Source organism: Molossus molossus, unplaced genomic scaffold, assembly GCF_014108415.1.
Source record: "Molossus molossus isolate mMolMol1 unplaced genomic scaffold, mMolMol1.p scaffold_m16_p_9, whole genome shotgun sequence".
NCBI lineage: Eukaryota > Metazoa > Chordata > Mammalia > Chiroptera > Molossidae > Molossus > Molossus molossus.
The window spans coordinates 27,400,488-27,418,793 of record NW_023425403.1 but is presented as its reverse complement, the minus strand read 5'-3'; the positions used below and the strand labels follow the sequence as shown (position 1 = coordinate 27,418,793).

The 18,306-nt window shown below is 36.7% G+C and overlaps 1 protein-coding gene across 1 annotated transcript in view; it reads right to left on the bottom strand.

Annotated features, from left to right (window-relative positions):
- Window positions 1–18,306, bottom strand: part of ADAM9 (ADAM metallopeptidase domain 9) — a 131,277-nt gene that overhangs the window by 13,015 nt on the left and 99,956 nt on the right. The window contains exons 17-18 of the mRNA XM_036250160.1: window positions 3,068–3,148; window positions 2,712–2,817 (exon numbers count right to left, since the gene is read on the bottom strand). Of these exons, the coding sequence (XP_036106053.1) occupies window positions 2,712–2,817; window positions 3,068–3,148 (187 nt within the window). The remainder of the gene's footprint in view (window positions 1–2,711; window positions 2,818–3,067; window positions 3,149–18,306) is intronic.

Below are 18,306 nucleotides of genomic sequence, written 5' to 3'. Positions count from 1 at the left end.
ACTAAAGGTCAATTCATATTTGACTGTGCTACATGTGACACATATGTGTATATAATTCAATAAAGCACCTACTTATTATGTTTGAAATACACGTAACATTATGAAAAAGCAAACCAAATTTTAAGACAAAATGGCCAAAATTTTTCCAGATTTGAAGAACTCTATAAAAGCACAAAAGTTGAACAAGTACCAAGAATGCCAAGGCGCATTATAATAAAATACTAAAAATCAGAGATGAAGAAAAAAAATCTTACAGAGGGTAAAGACACACATTACAAACAGAAGACAGAAGACAAAAAGATGATGGCAGATATCTCAGGAAAAACAATGTAAGCTGAAAGACAATGTAGGAACATCTTTGAAGTAAAACGGGGAAAAAACTTCACCCTAATACTTTGTCAGATATACAAGAGCTAAAAGTATTTGTCACTGGTAGACCTGAATTATAAGAAATGTAAAAAGAAGTACTACAAACAGAAATTAAATGACAGCAAATAGAAATCTGACTTTACACACACACCCACAAATGAAGAGCACAGAAATAGTAACTATATGGGTAAATATAAAGATTTTTTTTCTGTTACTTAAATCTCTTCAAAAGATAATCAACTGTTTAATGCAAATATAGTAACAGTGTATTGCAGGGTTCATAACATATGTAGAAGTAGCAGTAGCACAAAAGGCAGGGGGCGGTAAGTGGAAGCATACTAAAGTGGTCCACTATCACATGAAAAGAAACTGTGATAGAAAAATATCAGTATGGTAGATTTAAACCCAAACATACCATAATCAAATTAAATATATTCAGATCAACTCAATCAAAAGGCAGAGATTGGCAAACTAGATAAAAAAGCAAGACCCAAGTACAGTTCTGTCTACAAGAAACCTGCTTTAAATATAAAGGCACAAATAGATAAAAAGTAGACGTATGAGAAAGGATTTCCCAGGCTGACTAATCAAAAGAAATCTGGAGTAACTATATTAACATCTAATTGCAGAACAGAATATTACTAGGTATAAAGAGGGCTTTCTTTCTTAATAATAAAAGAGTCAACATATCAAATGGAAAGAACAATCCCAAATGTATATGCACCTAATAACAGAGCTTCACAATATATAAAACAAAAATTAATAGAACTGCCAGGAAAAAATAGACAAATTATCAGTTATAGCCAAGGATTTCAACATTCTTCTTTCAATAACTGACAGAACAAGTATACAAAAATCAGTAAGGATACAGAAGACTTAAACATCTGTCAATTAATAGGAACTAATTATTTATAAAACATTCTACACAATTATAGCAGAATGCAAATTATTTTCAAGTATATACGAACTTATTACTAAGATAAACCACCTTCTAGGCCATCAAACAAGTGTCAAAAATATAAAAATTCAAATTATACAAAGTATGTTCTCTGAATACAATGGGATAAATGAGAAATCAATGACATTAAATTCCTGGAAAATCCCACAAGTACTATAAAACAAAGGAACACACTTCTCAATGACTCATGAGTGAAAGATAAAAAGTATATTAGAAGCTATTTTGAGCTGAATAAAAATGAAAGCACAACATATCAAAATTTGTGGGGTGTAAAACAGCAGTTCTTAAAGTAAAACTAATAGCCCTACAATGCTTATATTAAGAAAAGGAAAAAAGTCTCATATCAATGGCAAATAAGCACATGAGATGATGCTCAACATCATTAGTAATTAGAGAACTTCAAATTAAAATCACAATGAAATACTACAACATACCTACTAGAATGGCTAAAATTAAAAAGACTGACCATAGCAAGTGTTGGAGAGGATGTGGAGAAACTGGAACCCTCATATACAGCTAGAGAGAATGTAAATTGGTATAGCCACTATGGAAAACAGTTTGGCAGTTTCTTAAAATGCTAAATATAAACCTACTCTACGAGCCGGCCATTCTACCTAGTAGTTACCCAAGGGAAAGAAAGCATCTCTCTTCTCAGTAGGAAAATACTGGTGTCAAGGAGCTCATTCATGGTCTATCGGGGGATAAAAATAAGTAGTATATAAGTAATTACTATAGTATGTGATAGTGCTTACAGTAACAGGAGAATAGAAAGGGCATATTAATTCAGATTTAGGCAGTCAGGCAAAACTTCCTAGGGGAAATAAGGTATAAACGGAAATCTGAGTAGCAATTAGCCAAATTCCAACAACGTAAATATAATATGACATGAAAGCCCAGAGGTAAAAGAGAGTAGCCTATTAGAGGAAGTAAAAGAAGTTAACAATCTCTTAAGCATGGTGAAATGAGCATGGAAAAGTGAAGCTAGGGGCAAAGAATGCAGGGCACTTAAGCTATGTTAAGGATTTTTGAATTTCATTTTAATAGCGACTGCAGAAGCATTGAATTTAAATCAGGACACTGGCATAATCAAAACTGAATTCTTGAAGGAAAACACTAAAACTCCGAATGTAGTGTGGAATGTGGATTAGGAAGCAAGGTGGGAAAGAGAAAGCCTACTTCACAGGCCATTATGTAAATCCAGGCAAGAAACTGAAAGTAATTAACAGGGACAAAAAAAAATAGAAACATTTGTGAAGAATTTAGGAGGCAGAACCAACTTGATTTAAGGTATAACTGATGTGAGGAGTGTGGGAGAGGTAAAGAATGCCCGATTTCTGATACAGGCCACCAGGAGATCACACTAATTTTCTTCTATGTTACTTGCCATTGTATGTAGGTCCACTGTCCACACTTCCTCCGTATCCTTTAGTCTCACAATATGGGGGAGCCCAGCCATTTTCACAGTGACAGTTCTTATTGCTATTACATACCTTCAAAACAATCAAAATACCATTTTTGTTAATTGTGAATATTACTCTAAGTCATGAACTCTAGAATGGAAACCAAGAAAAAGGACTAATTCATGCAAATCCATAGACCCTCATTAACAATAAAAAAAGTTATCAGGTATCTAAATTCCCCAATGTCTAAAAATCTTGGAAAGTCTCACATAACTCTTACTGGGATTCCTCATTAATCAGCATTACCTCCACGAACAAACCAAAAGAGAATACGACTCACCCCATGTCCATGACACTTCTTCTGAAGATCACAGTCATAATTCAGAACAGAAGAATTTACACATTGGAAGTTTCTACAGATCTGTAAAAAAAAATTGAAGTAATAAGTAAAGAAAAATTGAACACATTAATAAAATTAGCCCGAAAAAGAAAGATCTGAGCGTAAATAATTTCATTGCTTAGGAATGCTTTCAAACTTTTTAGGAATAGTTATTCTCATATATCTGTAAATGTAGAAAAGTAAGTAAAGTTGATTAATTGACATATAACCAATTGATCAAGCAGGGCAAAGATGATACAAAGGCCTAAAGCAATGATAAAACTACCATCTATCCTTCTGTACAAATGTAGATGCGAAAATCCTAAGTAAAATATTCAAATGAAGAAAACTACAGAATTTCTCATTTTTTAATTCAGGACATAAGTTTGGAGCCAAAGATGAACTACCTGGGACAACAAAAAAGAAGCTGAGGCGTTCTCTTTTTCCACTTTTTTTCACTCTTAGTGTTTAGCCTCCCCCCTAAATAAATATGTTGAGTAAATATATCAAGAGTATAGGTCTGAAGTAGTACCAAACTGCAAGCCTGCTCAAAGTGCCAGGGTCCAGCCTATAGAAAAGGCCAGAAAGGATAGGATCCAACTCATCCTATTTATGGCTATGCAAAATGTTTGGTGTTTGGTTCCATCAGTGTGTTAGTACAGGCACACATACTGAGCACTTCCTATCCTTCTTGTACATAAATATTGTGGACACAGTATAAAAACATAATAAAATGCAAAGTTAAAGGACCTCATTATATATCTATACATGTTAGTATTGACATGGAGTTTAACGCCAATATTTTTCCAATAAAAAAGAAAAGTTTGTGGGGTTTGAAATTAACAATGATACATCTTACATGGGGGAAATCAATGGATACTATTTTTATTCTTGATGTTGGTGGGGAAAATATACTGTGTTTTTCTTACTATTAAAAAAAATAAGGAAAAGACAAGTAACTGTCAAACTGAACACACACACACACACACCACCACCACCACCACCACCACAAACATACAATTTGTGCAATCCAGGAAGAGAGAGAGATAAAGAAATATTTTTCAAACATTTAAAAACAGCATTAAATAAGATCATAGAAATAGTATGAAACATTAACAAATTAAACTGTGCCAATACAAGTCAAAGCCCAACTAAATTATTAAAATATAAAATGAAAACAGAATATTTATATTATATTAGGACACAAAAGCTTTTCTAAGCATGACATGAAACCAGACAAAATTGACAAAACTGAAAGATAGTTTAAAATTTCTTTATGGCAGAGACAAATGAAAAACTGTAAAAAATCTTTACAACAGATATAACTGACAGTCAACATTCTTTTTATATGAATATGTTTTATATAAAAACAATAATAAAATAACAACCCAACAACAACATAAACAGAAAGATGTGAATGTGGACTTACCAGAAAAAATACAAAGAGCTAATAAAAATATAAAAAGACGCCCAAGAAGAGAAATGCAAACTACAATAATAATAAGGCTGACTGTCACCTAATTAGGATGTCAAAAACTAAACCAATTGATAACACACAACGTTAGCAAGAGTGTGAGAGAAAATAAGATATCTTCATTTAGTTGAATGAAGTTGTTACCACCTTATTGAAAGGTAAACAGGCAGTGTCTAACATATTTTAAATGTATTTCTCTCTTAATTTTAAAAAATCAACTAGAAATCTATCCACAGAAGTACTCACAAAAGTAGGTGAGAGTAAATGTAGAAGTGTTCAATGCTACTAAAAAATAAATAAACTAGACAATGAAATAAGAATGTGAAATATCTGAATATATAATTATCAAACATGTATGTTATAAGCTAGAATATACTATCCTCAAATGCAAATTTATCAAAAATGAACATACAGGGTCAACTCATTAAACATGGATGCTTCATTCCCAGAAATGAGCAGATATTGAACCCAGCATCAAACCTGAAGCATGCCCAATTTTCATAGCAAAGAGTCATGTTCTCCTACACCACAAAAGGAAAAAGCATAAGAAAATGTGGTACATACATACAATGGACTACTAGTCAGCCTTAAGGTAAAATACTGCCATTTGTGACAACATGGATGGACCTTTAGAATATCATGCTAAGCGAAATAAATCAGAGAGAAAAAGTTAAGAACCATATGATTTCACTCATACATGGGATTAAAAAACTCAAAGCCACAAATGAATAAATAAGAAAAACAAACAAAAACTCATAGACACAGACAAGAGTATGGTGTAACCACCAGAGGGAAGGGTGGGTAAAAGGGATCAAATATATATGGTGATGAAAGATGATCTGACTTTGGGTGGTGGACACACAATGTAATATACAGATCATATATCATAAAAAGTACACTTAAAATCTATATAATTTTATTAACAAATGTCACCCCAATAAATTTAATTTTTTTAAAAGAAAGGAAAAGGCATATTTTGTTAGTTAAGATTTTCAAACCAGCCAATCAGCATTTTTTTTCTGTTATAGCAAGAGTTTCAGAGAAAAATCTCACTACTTTGGTAATGTAAATTTTGAAGCAATTAAGCATTCCAGTAGACTATATCACCACTCTTAGGAATTCTTCTCACTATAGCTTTGTTGACAGCCCGTAAATGTCAACAAAAGTCTCTGAATGTCAATGCTGTACTATTCTCAGTCGAGCTGACAGAACTCTTCCAAAATCACTTCTAAAGAACCGGTTGTCCTTCGTTTTTATTATGTAATTTTTTAAAACAGCATAATCGCCCTGGCCGGTTTGGCTCAGCGGTTAGAGCGTCGGCCTGCGGTCCTGAGAGACCCGGGTTCGGTTCCCACTAAGGGCGCGTACCTCGGTTGCAGTTTGTCCCCGGCCCTGGTCGGTTGTGAGGGTGGCAGCCACTCGATGTGTCCCTTTCACATCGATGTTTCTCTCTCTCTCTCTCTCTCTCTGTTCCTCTCTCTCCCTCCCACTCTACCTGAACAAAAAATGAAAAAATGTCCTCGGGTGAGGATAAAAATAAATAAATAAATAAATAAATAAATAAATAAATAAATAAATAAATAAAAAACCAGCATAATCATGTACATGGTTAAAAATCAAATTAGTGATAAAAGTGCATATGATGAAGTAACTCTATGACCCATTTCTATCCAGCCTGCCATTCTAGCAGTCTAGAGACAACCACACTTCCTTGTGGTAGGTAATCCCCTCCCTATTTTAAATTAGTATCCTATTTCTTGATTTATCTATTTTAGACATCATCAATTAATGTCTTTTTGACAGATACAAATTCCACTTTCTAACACAAACCCAAATGCCCCTCCTTCACCTTCTCAATCTAAATACTACTTAATATCTATGCCATAACATTGGGATATTATCCACTCGGTACATTACATGCTACTATTACCTGAGCAAGTTCATAACTAGGTGAAGAAAGACAGGGGAAGCTGATAATTGGAGATCAAAGTATTGTTTTTATTATCAATAAAGCAGTTAACCTGACTTAAGTAAACAATGAACTGGGCTTCCTAATTCTGCACCCCAAAATCAAACTTACCTGCCTAGTCACAGGCTGCTCTGGACAACCACAGGCCTCCCCCCACAGAAGCAGAGACTGCCCTGCTAAATATACTGCATGGCTGAGAGAGCAGACCAGAATGCACCCTCTCTGCAGGCAGGTAGATCTGAAAAGAGAAGACAGAAGGGACTGAGCCACCCATGCCCACTGTCTTCTCCCAAACTCATTAACTGCATAAGTCACTTTGCATCCCTCAGAGTGAAGTGAAGGAGAAACACACTGATGCTGAGAGTGCTATTTTCCTCCAGACATAATTGACTTATAACATTGTGGAATTTTAAGCTATACAACATGTTGATTTGATAAACTTAGATTTCATGAAATGATTACCGCAGTAGGCTTAGTTAACACCTCTATCACTCCACATAATTACCATTTCTTTTTTTATTTATTTTTTTTATCCTCACCCGAGGACATTTTTTCATTTTTTGTTCAGATAGAGCGGGAGGAAGAGAGAGGAAGAAAGAGAGGGGAATAAAGAGAGAGAGAAACATCAACGTGAAAGGGACACATCGAGTGGCTGCCACCCGCATGACCAACCAGGGCCGGGGACAAACTGCAACTGAGGTATGCGCCCTTAGCAGGAACCGAACCCGGGTCTCTCTGTACCGCAGGCCGACGCTCCAACCGCTGAGCCAAACCGGCCAGGGTCCATTTCTTTTTTGTAGTAAGTACATTTCAGATCTACTGTTAGTACTTTCAAATATATAGTATTAACTATAATCACCATGCTGAATTTTAAATCCCCAGACTTAATCATCTTATATCTGGAAGTTTGTACCCTTTGACCAACATCTCCCTAATTCCACCACCCTACTCCTCAGCCCCTGGGAACCACCTTTCTACTCTCTGCTTTTTGAGTTTGGCTTTTTTAATTCCACATATAGGTAAGATCATGCACTATTTGTCTTTCTCGGTCTGACTTGTTTCACTTAGCATAACGCCCTCAAGGCCCATCAATGTTGTCTCAAATGGCAAGATTCCTTTTTTCTCATGAATAAATATTCCACTATATATAATATTTTAATATCTTGGCTGCTGTAAATAATGTTGCAAGGCACATAAGAGTGTGGATAACTACTCAAGATCCTGTTTTCTTTTGGATATGTACCCAGAAGTGAAATTGCTGGATCAGATGGTAGATCTATTTTTAATTTTTTGAAGAAATTCCATACTATTTTCCACAGTGGCTCTACCAATTTACATTCCCACCAACAATGCACAAGGGTTTCTTCTACATCCTCATGAACACTCATTGCTTGTCTTTTTAATGATAGTTTATACAATAGAGATGAGGTAATTATCTCACTGTGGTTTTGATTTGCACTTTCCTGATGATTAGTGATATCAGCATTTTTTCATGTTACTTGTTGGCCATTTGTTACTTCTTTGGAGAAATATCATTCAGATCCTTTGCTCATTTTTAATCAGATTATTGGTTACTGGCTATTTAGTCATATAAGTGCCTTATATATTTTGAATATTAACCCCTTATCAAATATATGATTAGCAAATATTTTATTCCATTCAATAAGTTGCCTTTTCATTTTGTTCTTTACTTCTTTTATTGTGCAGAGGCTTTCTCATTTGATATAGTCCCACTTAATTATTTTTGCTTTTGATGGCTGTGCTTCTGATGTCATATAGAAAAATCACTGCCATGCCCAAAGTCAAGGAGCTTTCTCCCAGTGCTTTCTTCTAGAAAATACACAGTTCCAGGTATTATGTTTAGTCATTAATTCATTTGAGTTTATTTTTGTAAGTGGTGAACAACAGGGGTCCAATATCATTAAAATATTTACTAGCTGTGAATATCCAGTTTTCCCAATAGTACTTATTAAAGAGATAATCCTTTCACCATTGAGTATTCTTGGATCTTTTGTTCAATATTAGTTGACCATATTTGTAGGGGTTTGTTGCTGGCTCTCTATTCTGTCCTTATTGGTCTGGGTTGTGGGAGACATTTTGCATGACATCCATTTTGTTAAAATCTGCTCTGCCATCTCCTGCCCCAAGGCAGGATATCTCTGCTTTATCTCTGCATTTCTTTAAGTAAAATCTGCTCTGCCATCTGCTGCCCCAAGGCAGGATATCTCTGCTTTATCTCTGCATTTTGAACCATTTACTCAGTCTTTTGTTCTACCCAGTGCTTCGGGGTGGTTACTCAATAACTATCGCTTGACAACAAATGATCTTGTTTTTCCTGCCCTATATATTGTGTGAATTTCCCCAGAATAAATAAGACTTGAGAGCCCTGTCTTCTCTCCATTTCTTGTGTCTCTTGTCCCTCCTCATCCTCACTCCCCCTCTAGAGTCCTCGTTGATCGACCTGAGGGACGGGTCACTGGGTATCTATTTTTATGTCAATACCATACTGTTTGATCACTTTAGCTTTGTAATATAGTTTAAAATCAGACATTGTGATGCCTATAGCTTTGGTCTTCTCTTTCAGGACTGCTTTGGCTTCAGTCCTTGTGGTCCCATACAAATTTTAGGATTATTTGTTCTAATTTCTGTTAAAAATGCAAATGGAATTTTTATTGCATTGTATTTACAAATGGCTTTGGGTAGTATGAAAATTTTAACATTATTAATAATTCTAATGCATGAACATGGAAAATCTTTCCATTTACAGGCATACCTCAAAGATACTGTATGCAGGTTCAGTTACAAACCACTACAATAAAGTGACTATCACAATAAAATAAGTCACATAAATTTTTGGTTTCCAACATATAAGTTATTTACACTATACTATAGTCTATTAAGTGTGCAATAGCATTATGTCTAACAAATACAAAAACCTTAATTTAAAAATACTTTATTGTGAAAAAATGCTAAGCATCATCTAAGCCTATTGGAGAAATGGTGCCAGATTTGTTCAACACAGGGTAGGTTGCCACAAACCTTCAATTTGTTAAAAAAAAAAAAAAAAAAAAAAGGCAGTATCTACAAAGGCAATAAAATGAAGCACACTAAAATGAAGTATGTCTGTATTTGTGTCCTCTTAAATTTCTTTCACTAAAGTTTTGGAGTGTTCAGTGCACAATCTTTCACCTCCTTCATTAAATTTATTCATAAGTATTTCATTTTTTTGATGCTATTGTGAATGGCATGGTTTTCTTTATTTATTATTCAGATAGTTCATTGTAATGTATACACATGCAACTGATTTCTATATAGTGATCTTATATCCTGCAGCTTTACCAAATTCATTGATTTTTGGTAAATTTTTTTGGTGAAGTCTATAAAATTTTCAAAACAAAGATCATATCATTTGCAAACAAAGACAATGTCACTTTTTTATTATAATTTGGAAGACTTTAAGTTATTTTTTCTAATCTGAATGCTCTGGAGACAACTTCCAGTACTATGCTAAATAGGAGTGGTGAGACTGCGCACCCTTGTCTCATTTCTGATCTTACAGGAAAGGTATTCAACCTTGCACCACTGAGTATGATGTAAGCTGTGGGCTGGTCAGATATGGTTTGTATTGTGTAGAGGTACATTCCTTCTCTACCCAAGATGATGAGAGGTTTTTAACATGAACTGATGTTATATTCTCTCAAATGCCTTTTCTGCAGCAATTGAGAGATGATTTTTATCTTTCATTTCATTAATATGATGTATTACATTTACAGATTTGCTTATATTGAACCATGCTTACATTCCAGAGATAAATATGACTTGATCCTGATGTATTATCTTTTCAATGTGCTGGTCAACTCAATTTGCTAATATTTTGTTGAGAATTTATGCATCTATATTTATCAAGGATAATGAACTGTAATTTTTTTTTTTATCCTCACCCGAGGACATTTTTGCATTTAACTTGAGATAGAGCAGGAGGGAGAGAGGGAGAAAGAGAGAGAGAAACATCGATGTGAGAAGAGACACATCGAAAGGTCACCACCCACATGATACCAACCAGGGCTGGGGAAAACTGCAACCTAGGTACATGCCCCTAGCAGGAACCGAACCTAGGTCTCTCTTGTCCACAGGCCAATGCTCTAACTGCTGAGCCAAACTGACCAGGGCATGAACTGTAATTTTCTTTCCTTGAGTGTCATTATCTGGCTTTGGTAATGGGGTAATGCTGGCCTTATAAAACAAATTTGAGAATGTTCTCTCCTCTTTGATTTTGCTGTGGAAAAATTTGGGAATCGTTATCTATTTCCTTGATGTATAAAGTTAGGCTATTTGAGATTTTTCATTTTTTCTTAATGTAGGCATTTTTGTGTTTCAATTTTGTTTGTTTAAAAATACCTTTGATGTCCTAGTGTTTGTTCAGTAGTGTGCTGCTTAATTTCCACATATTTGTGAACTTTTGGGCTTTCCTCTTGTTGCTGATTTCTAGTTTCATACCACTGTAGTCAGACAAGATACTTAGTATGACTTCAATCGTAAATTTGCTAAGACCTATTTTTTGAACTATCGTATGATATATCCTGGAGGAGGTTCCATGCGCACTTGAGAAGAATATGCATGCATTCAATGCTGCTGGATGGAATGTTCCATATACCTGCTAGGTCTATTTGGTCTAAAGAAAGTATAATTCAAGTACCATGTTTCCTTACTGACTTTTTGGCTCAAAGACTATTATGTCTGATATAAGCAAAGCTACCCCTACTTCCTTTTGGTTTCTATTTGCATGGAGTATTTTTTTTCCATCCCTTCACTTTGAGCCCATGTGTGTCTTTAAAGATGAAGTGAGTCCCTTATAAGTAGCATTTAATTTGGTCTTGCTTTTTAATCCAGCCAGCCAGTTTAAGCCCTGTGTGATTGGAGTATATATTCAGAGTAATTAATGATGTGAAAGGACTTATTAATGCTATCTTATGTTTACTGACAGTTTTGCAATTCTTTGTTCCTTTCTTTCTCTCTTGATGCTCTCCTTTGTGAACTGGGGAATTTTCTACAGTGGTATTCTTTGATTTTCTTACCTTTATCTATTGTGAACCTACTGTAGGTGTTTGCTTTATGGTTACCATGAGGATTACATAAAATATCTTATAGATATAACAGTCTATGTTATATGCTTGAACATACACAAAAGTTCTACCCTTTTACTACTCCCCTTCATGTTTTTTGTCACAGTTAACCACTCTTTATGTTGTGTATTCACTAATGAATTATTTTAACTCTCAATATTTTTAATACTCTTGAACTTGAACCTTTATACTCAAGTTAAGTGGTTAACACCACCATATGACAGTATGACAGTATTCTGAATTGGACTTTATATTTACCTTTACCAATGTGTTGTATATTCTCATGTTTTTATGTTAGTAATTAGCATCCTTTCATTTCCACTCAAAGAATTCTTTTCAGCATTTATGATAAGGCAGCTGTAATGGTGATGAACACTCTCAGCTTTTGTTTTCCTGGGAATATCTTTATTTCTCTTTCATTTCTGAAGAACAACTTTGCCAGATAGAGTATTCTTGGTAGGTACCTTTTATTTTTTTCAATACTTTGAATGTATCATGTCTTTCCATCCTGGTCTAAAGATTTCTTGCTAAGAAATCCATTGATAGCCTTATGTGGGTCCCTTTTTCAGTTGCAAGCTTCTGTTCTCTTGCTGCTTTTAAAATTCTTTCTTTACTTTTTGGTTGCTCTAAAAGTAAATGTGTCTTGGAGGTATTTTCTTTAAGTTGAGCTAGTTTGGTGACCGATTTGCTTCATGAATGTGAATATCTAATTCTCTCCTCAGCTTTGGGAAGTTCTCAGCTATGATTTCTTTTTTGTTCAGGTTTCACCTTTTTTATTTTTTTAATTCTCACCAAGGATATTTTTACATTTATCCTCATACAGAGTAGGAGGGAGGGGGAAAGAGACAGAGTCAGAGAGAAACATCAATGTGAGAGAGACCCATCAACTGGTTGCCACCTGCACGACCCTAACCAGGGCCAGGGACAAATCACAAGCAAGGTACATGCCCTTGGCTGGAATCAAAGCTGGGACTCTTTGGTCTATGGGCTGACGCTCTAAACACTGAGTCAAACCTTTTTAATCAGCTCGACGAAGAACATTCTAAATGCTACATGAAGCACAACAAAATATTTTTCTTCCAGTATTAAAAAAAAAAACTACATTCACAAATATTTTTAAGAAACTTCTATATAATCAGGGTGGTGATCTTCAGGGAAAAAACAAAAACAAAACAAAAAAACCTCTAAGTAATCATGTTATCAATTTCTTATAGTTACATTTGAAAATTGCTTCCTAACCATGTCAAACATTGTGTACAAGTTTTTAAAATGTCCCTAGATACACATTATTTCTGGGGGGGGGGAAATCAGTCTGGCCAAACATTCTTTGTCAGAACGAATCCTGAGAATCCAATCTAAAAAACTGGTAAAAGAAAAAATAACAGACTCTATAAATGTTCCAGAATTTGTCTTTAAATGAGAGAAAAAAAATAAAAAACACATGGAACTTTCCAAAATTCTTCAACAAGCTACCTTGAGAAATCAATTCAAAAACAGAAGCCAATGCACTAAAACAGATGTTTCAGTGCAGCTCCAAAAATTTTTATAAACAGTCATTTGGAAGGACAATCCTGGACCAGAAGTTTTACTCCTTGTGTATCTATATTAGGTGTGCATGCTTCATCTCAGTTGTCATAACAGTCTCTGTAATTGCCTTCTGAGTAGCTGTCATAACCACCCTAGCTGCCACCTTAGTCTCTGGACCTTCCATATCCATACCCATATCCTCCAGGTCGACTGACATACCTGCCACACCCATAGCTCTGGTCCCCACCACCTCTAGAGCTGTGAACATGCTCATGGGCCCCAAGACACCCCCTCTGGTTCCACGTGCCAACTTGCCCACATGTTCCACACAGATCTAGAGACTGTCCAGAAGGCTCTCCATTCATGGCTCTCGTGGCATGTGGGGCATGTTCTGGATTGATGAAGGTAATAAAACCAAAATCCCAAGACTTCTGAGTCTTCTGGTCCTTAACAACAACCACATTAGAAATAGGCCCAAAGTTGCTGAAGTGATCTTCCAGACCCTGTTCACTGGGGTTGAAGTTGAGCCCTCCAAAAAGAGCTTCCCTTCCTCAGAGGACAAGGCAGTGAATTCAAGTCCTGAATATTAATAAATAAAGGGCTGGAAGGACAGCTGCCACAGAGGAGCAGAGCAACTCTCAGCTATTTTTTCTGTCGATAAGCCTTCTGCCCAATTCTCCCTCTTCTTCTGGAAATTCAATAATTCACAAATTGTTTCTTTTGATGTTATACCATAGGTCACACTGGCTTTCTTAATCTGTTTCATTCTTCTTTTCTCTTTTCCTCTGAATTGATAAATGCAAAGTTCTTGTCTTCCAATTCACAAATTATTTCTTCTGCTTCATACATTCTGATTTTGATGCTATTTTATTTTTCATTTCATTCATTGTTTTCTTCGGCTTCAGAATTTGTTTGATTCTTTTTTATGATTTCTATCTCTTTGTTAAACTTCTCATTTTGTTCATGTATTGTTTTCCTGATCTTGCTAAATTGTTCTTTTATGTTTTCTTGTAGCTCACTGAACTTTCTTTAAAATAGCTATTTGAGCACTTCATTGGTAAATCACATATCATCATGTCTCTGGGACCAGTTACTGAAAATTACTGTGATCCTTTGGTGGTGCCATGTTTCCTTGAGTTTTCATCCTTCTAAAGTTTTGAATGGCTGTCTTCACATTTGAAGTAGCAGTCAACTCCTCCGGTCTTTACTAACAGAGCCTTCATGAGAGAAATACCTTCCTTCAACCCAGCTAAAGATTCTGAGGTATTCTGAGGTATTCTATAACTATGCCTGCTCCACACTTCTTGCTCCCTCTTGTAGCAGAGTTTTAAGCATCTTGTCTTTTCTTGATCTTGCACCACATCAAGCCAAGTGATGACAACCTTTTTTTTATTTGCTCACTAGCTGTCTGCAAAAGCTCACTCTTGCCACCACTGTCAAGATGGCATACAGGGTGCCTATGGGACACTTGGAGGGATCCCCAGGCAAGGCATCCCCCACCACTTGTGGGTAGGCTTCTTGTGGAATCTGCTAAACAGTTAGTAGGATCTTCATTTTTTAATGTCTTCCAAGGATCCTATGCCCTCTCCCACCCTCCTCTGGCCCCTCACTCATATAGTTCACAAGTCAGTATTCTGGATGAGGTGACAAAGAATGGACCTTGCACAGCTGAGGAAGGCAAGTGCTCACTCACAGGCTCTCATTTTCCCCCATGGGAGAAATCATGAGCTGAAAAGATCTCTCCTAGCCCTAAGCTGTGCCACCTTGGGTAAAGAGTGATATAGGTAGAGTCAAACTGTTTCTCTTACCCTTTCCAATGTGTCCAACTAAATAATTTTTTGTTCCAACATTGTGCTGAAACTTCTTCACTAGAAACCTAGACTTCTGCAAAGGCTCTCTTATCTGTGAGTGACTAAAAAGTTGTTTTCTAGGGGCTTCCAGACTGTGGCCTGGAAGGGCTAAAGTGAGGCAAAGTCACTGCTGAGTCCACATCCAGGACTGAGGTCTCTGTATGCCTATGACCTGACACAAGCTGGGCAAGACTCCTCCCAGCTCTCCTGATGCATGGTTGGATCTCACAGCTCTCACAAAGGCACTTCTGTCCCTGGATGGATGCCAAATTGTTATTAGTGGGGCAGACACAAATGAGGGACCTCTTATTCAGCCATGTTACTGATGTTCAAATACCCAGAAGTCTTCTTTTAATGGACATTCCTCTACAAGTAAACAATAAAATGGGGAATAAGTATTCCTTCCCAATAATTAAGACAAAACACTGTTGATTTCAAAGCCAAATGCTAAGATTACATTTTCTTTCTCATACTGCAGGTAACACTTGCCTTTCTTCTTACACAACTGGTTTTTTGTGCCATTTCCCCTTCCAAGTTCCCTCCCTACAGGGTCCCCTTGCCCCAATCTAAATTCATTATTCTCCTGGCCTGAAACACAGCTGTTATCTTGGATTTTCTCTTTCATACTTCTACATCTTAGATTACAATTATTTTTCTGTTGTTGTTGTTTACTTCCTCATTTGCTGGAACATTACCTTAGATGGATTCCTAAGAAAGGATAAATAAAAGATAAATTTTCTGATCCTTTAAATCTCTGAAATGTTTTCATTGTTCCCTCACACTTGATTGATACTTTGTGTACTTAATTCTATGTTGAGAATCTTTCAGAAACATGAAAGTATTGCTCCCATGTCTTCCAGAATTCGGTTATCAACCTCATTCCTTTATTATGTGACCTATTTGGGGAGATGTTTGTTTGTTTGTTTGTTTGTTTGTTTGTTTTATTTTATCTCTGGAAGCAACTGAGATTTTTCTTCACAAGTACTCTTAACTTTCATAATTGCCCACTTCCCTTGTCTTCTTTCTCTAAATTAGAAATTTTAATCAGTTGAATTTAAAAATCTTTATTTGATCCTCACAGGCTTTTATCTTTTCTCTCATATTTCTGTCTTAGAATTTTTATTCAGTTTCTTCAGAGGATTGTTTAACTTTCCCATTGTAACAATCCCTCTGTGGGAGGAAGTTAGACAGGCATGAGCAGAGCAAGGACGATGGGCTATGTACAGAAAGGTCACCAGGTACAGCCGGTGTGGCTCAGGGGTTGAGCGTTGACCCATGCATCAAGAGGTCGCCGGTTCGATTCCCAGTCAGGGCACATGCCCAGGATGTGGGCCTGATCCCCAGTGCAGGGCATGAGGGAGGCAGCCAATCAGTGTTCTCTCTCACCGATGTTTCTGTCTCTTCCTCTCCCCACTTCCTCTCTATAAATCAATAAAGAAAACAATTAAAAAAAAAAAAAAAAAAAAAAGGGAAGTCATCAGGGTGGAAAGCCCCAAGTGCCTAACAAAGGACAACTGTAGGGTGAGACCTTATCCAGGGTGATCTTTCTTCCCCTAGCATATCGCTGGCCATGTGGTTTGTTCCCCCCACCCTGACCTTTCCCCCTGGAGACACATCTAGGCTTCAGTTGTATTTCAGCTCCAGGACCAGAAAAGCAGCAAAACCAGACAAGTGACACCAAGGCTGCCTGAAGACCAGCTGCACTGAATAATGATCTGCTTTCCTGGTGTAGCCCATCAATCAGTGGAGATCCCTGGCTCTGAAAGAACACACCTGGAAAGCTGATAAATATTCTATAAAGATCTTTCCCTAGGACCTTCCCTAAAATCTCCACCCTTAAAACCCTTAGGAAGGAGGACTCTGCACCCTCTCCCTCCCAGGAGCATGCCTGAGACTTTCCCTCTCCCTCCCCCTCCCCCTCCCCCTCCAACCCTCCAACCCCTAAATGTCACCTTTACCTTTCTCACTTATCTAAGCTCCAAGAACCCTTCCTTTGCCTCTACAACTTGTTTCCTAAACCCATTTCTTCTACAAGTCACTTCTTCCACCTCTGTAATTCTCTAAATAAATGTTCTCTTACAGTTTGAGTCTTGGCTCTGCCTTCTTTCCTAGCCAGAAATCAAGTACTGAGGTTGCTGAACCCAGGTCCACTCTGACCCCACCAGTCTAACACCCGGTGCCGTTCCCGCTGCCATCAACATAAATCTACAGTTCGGTTAAGTATGCATGAAGGGAACAGTGTACTAGGGTTAGGATAGGGTTACAGGCATTTCATAAGATGAGCAAATATATAAAAAATTTTATCTTCTCATCTCAGCTGAAGCCTCCTACACTCAAGGAGTCCTTCCCACTCCCAAGAGGACTAGGCAAAGAGTAGCTGATCCTTTGTTGACAGGATAAAAGAAACAGATAAGAGAAAGGACTAGCTTCTCCTTTAATAGACCAAAAGTGATTCCATTGCATTCTCATGCTTCACCCCACTCTCAGCTATAACCATTATTTCCAAATCACCAATTTGTTTAGGTTTCTGCAAGGCTAAGACACAGTCTTCTTGTTCACATCCTATCCGTTTGCACTGCAAGTTGTAGGTTCTACTACTCTGTCAAACTTTCCGTCTTTTCAGGTGATCAAAATTTGTGGAAACCTTTGTTTACTGATGAAATTTCATATATTTCCTACTTTGGAATTTACTTCCTATTTATTCCTTTATATTCTTAAAGGATTTGGCAGACAAAGAAGATAAATGAATATTACAGTCCACCATCTTTTTCTAGGTGTTTTCCAATTCATATTTTTATTCTGAACTTAATTGATTTATAATAACTGACTGTGATAATTACTTTTATGTGTCCACATGTGTGTGATACAGGGTGCCAGTTATGTAATCAAACATTATTCTGAGTGTTTTTTGGTGAGTTGAATATTTAAATCAATAGACTAAATAAAGCAAACTGCTTCCCTGGATAAGGATGAGCCTTATCCAGTCAGCTATGGCTGAAATAGAAAAAGCTAACCGTCCCCTGAATAACAGGGAATTACACCTGCCTGCCTGTTTTTAATCTGGGACTGCAGTTTTCCTGCCTCCTGAATTAAAACATCAGTTTTCCCTGGGTCCTGAGCCTGCTGGCTTTCAGACTAGAATTACCGTCAGCTCTCCTGGTTCACAGGCCTTTCGACTCAGGCTGGGACCCCACCATCATCTCTCTTGGATCCCCAGCTTGCCTACTGCAAACCTTGAACCTAGTCCATCTCTGTAA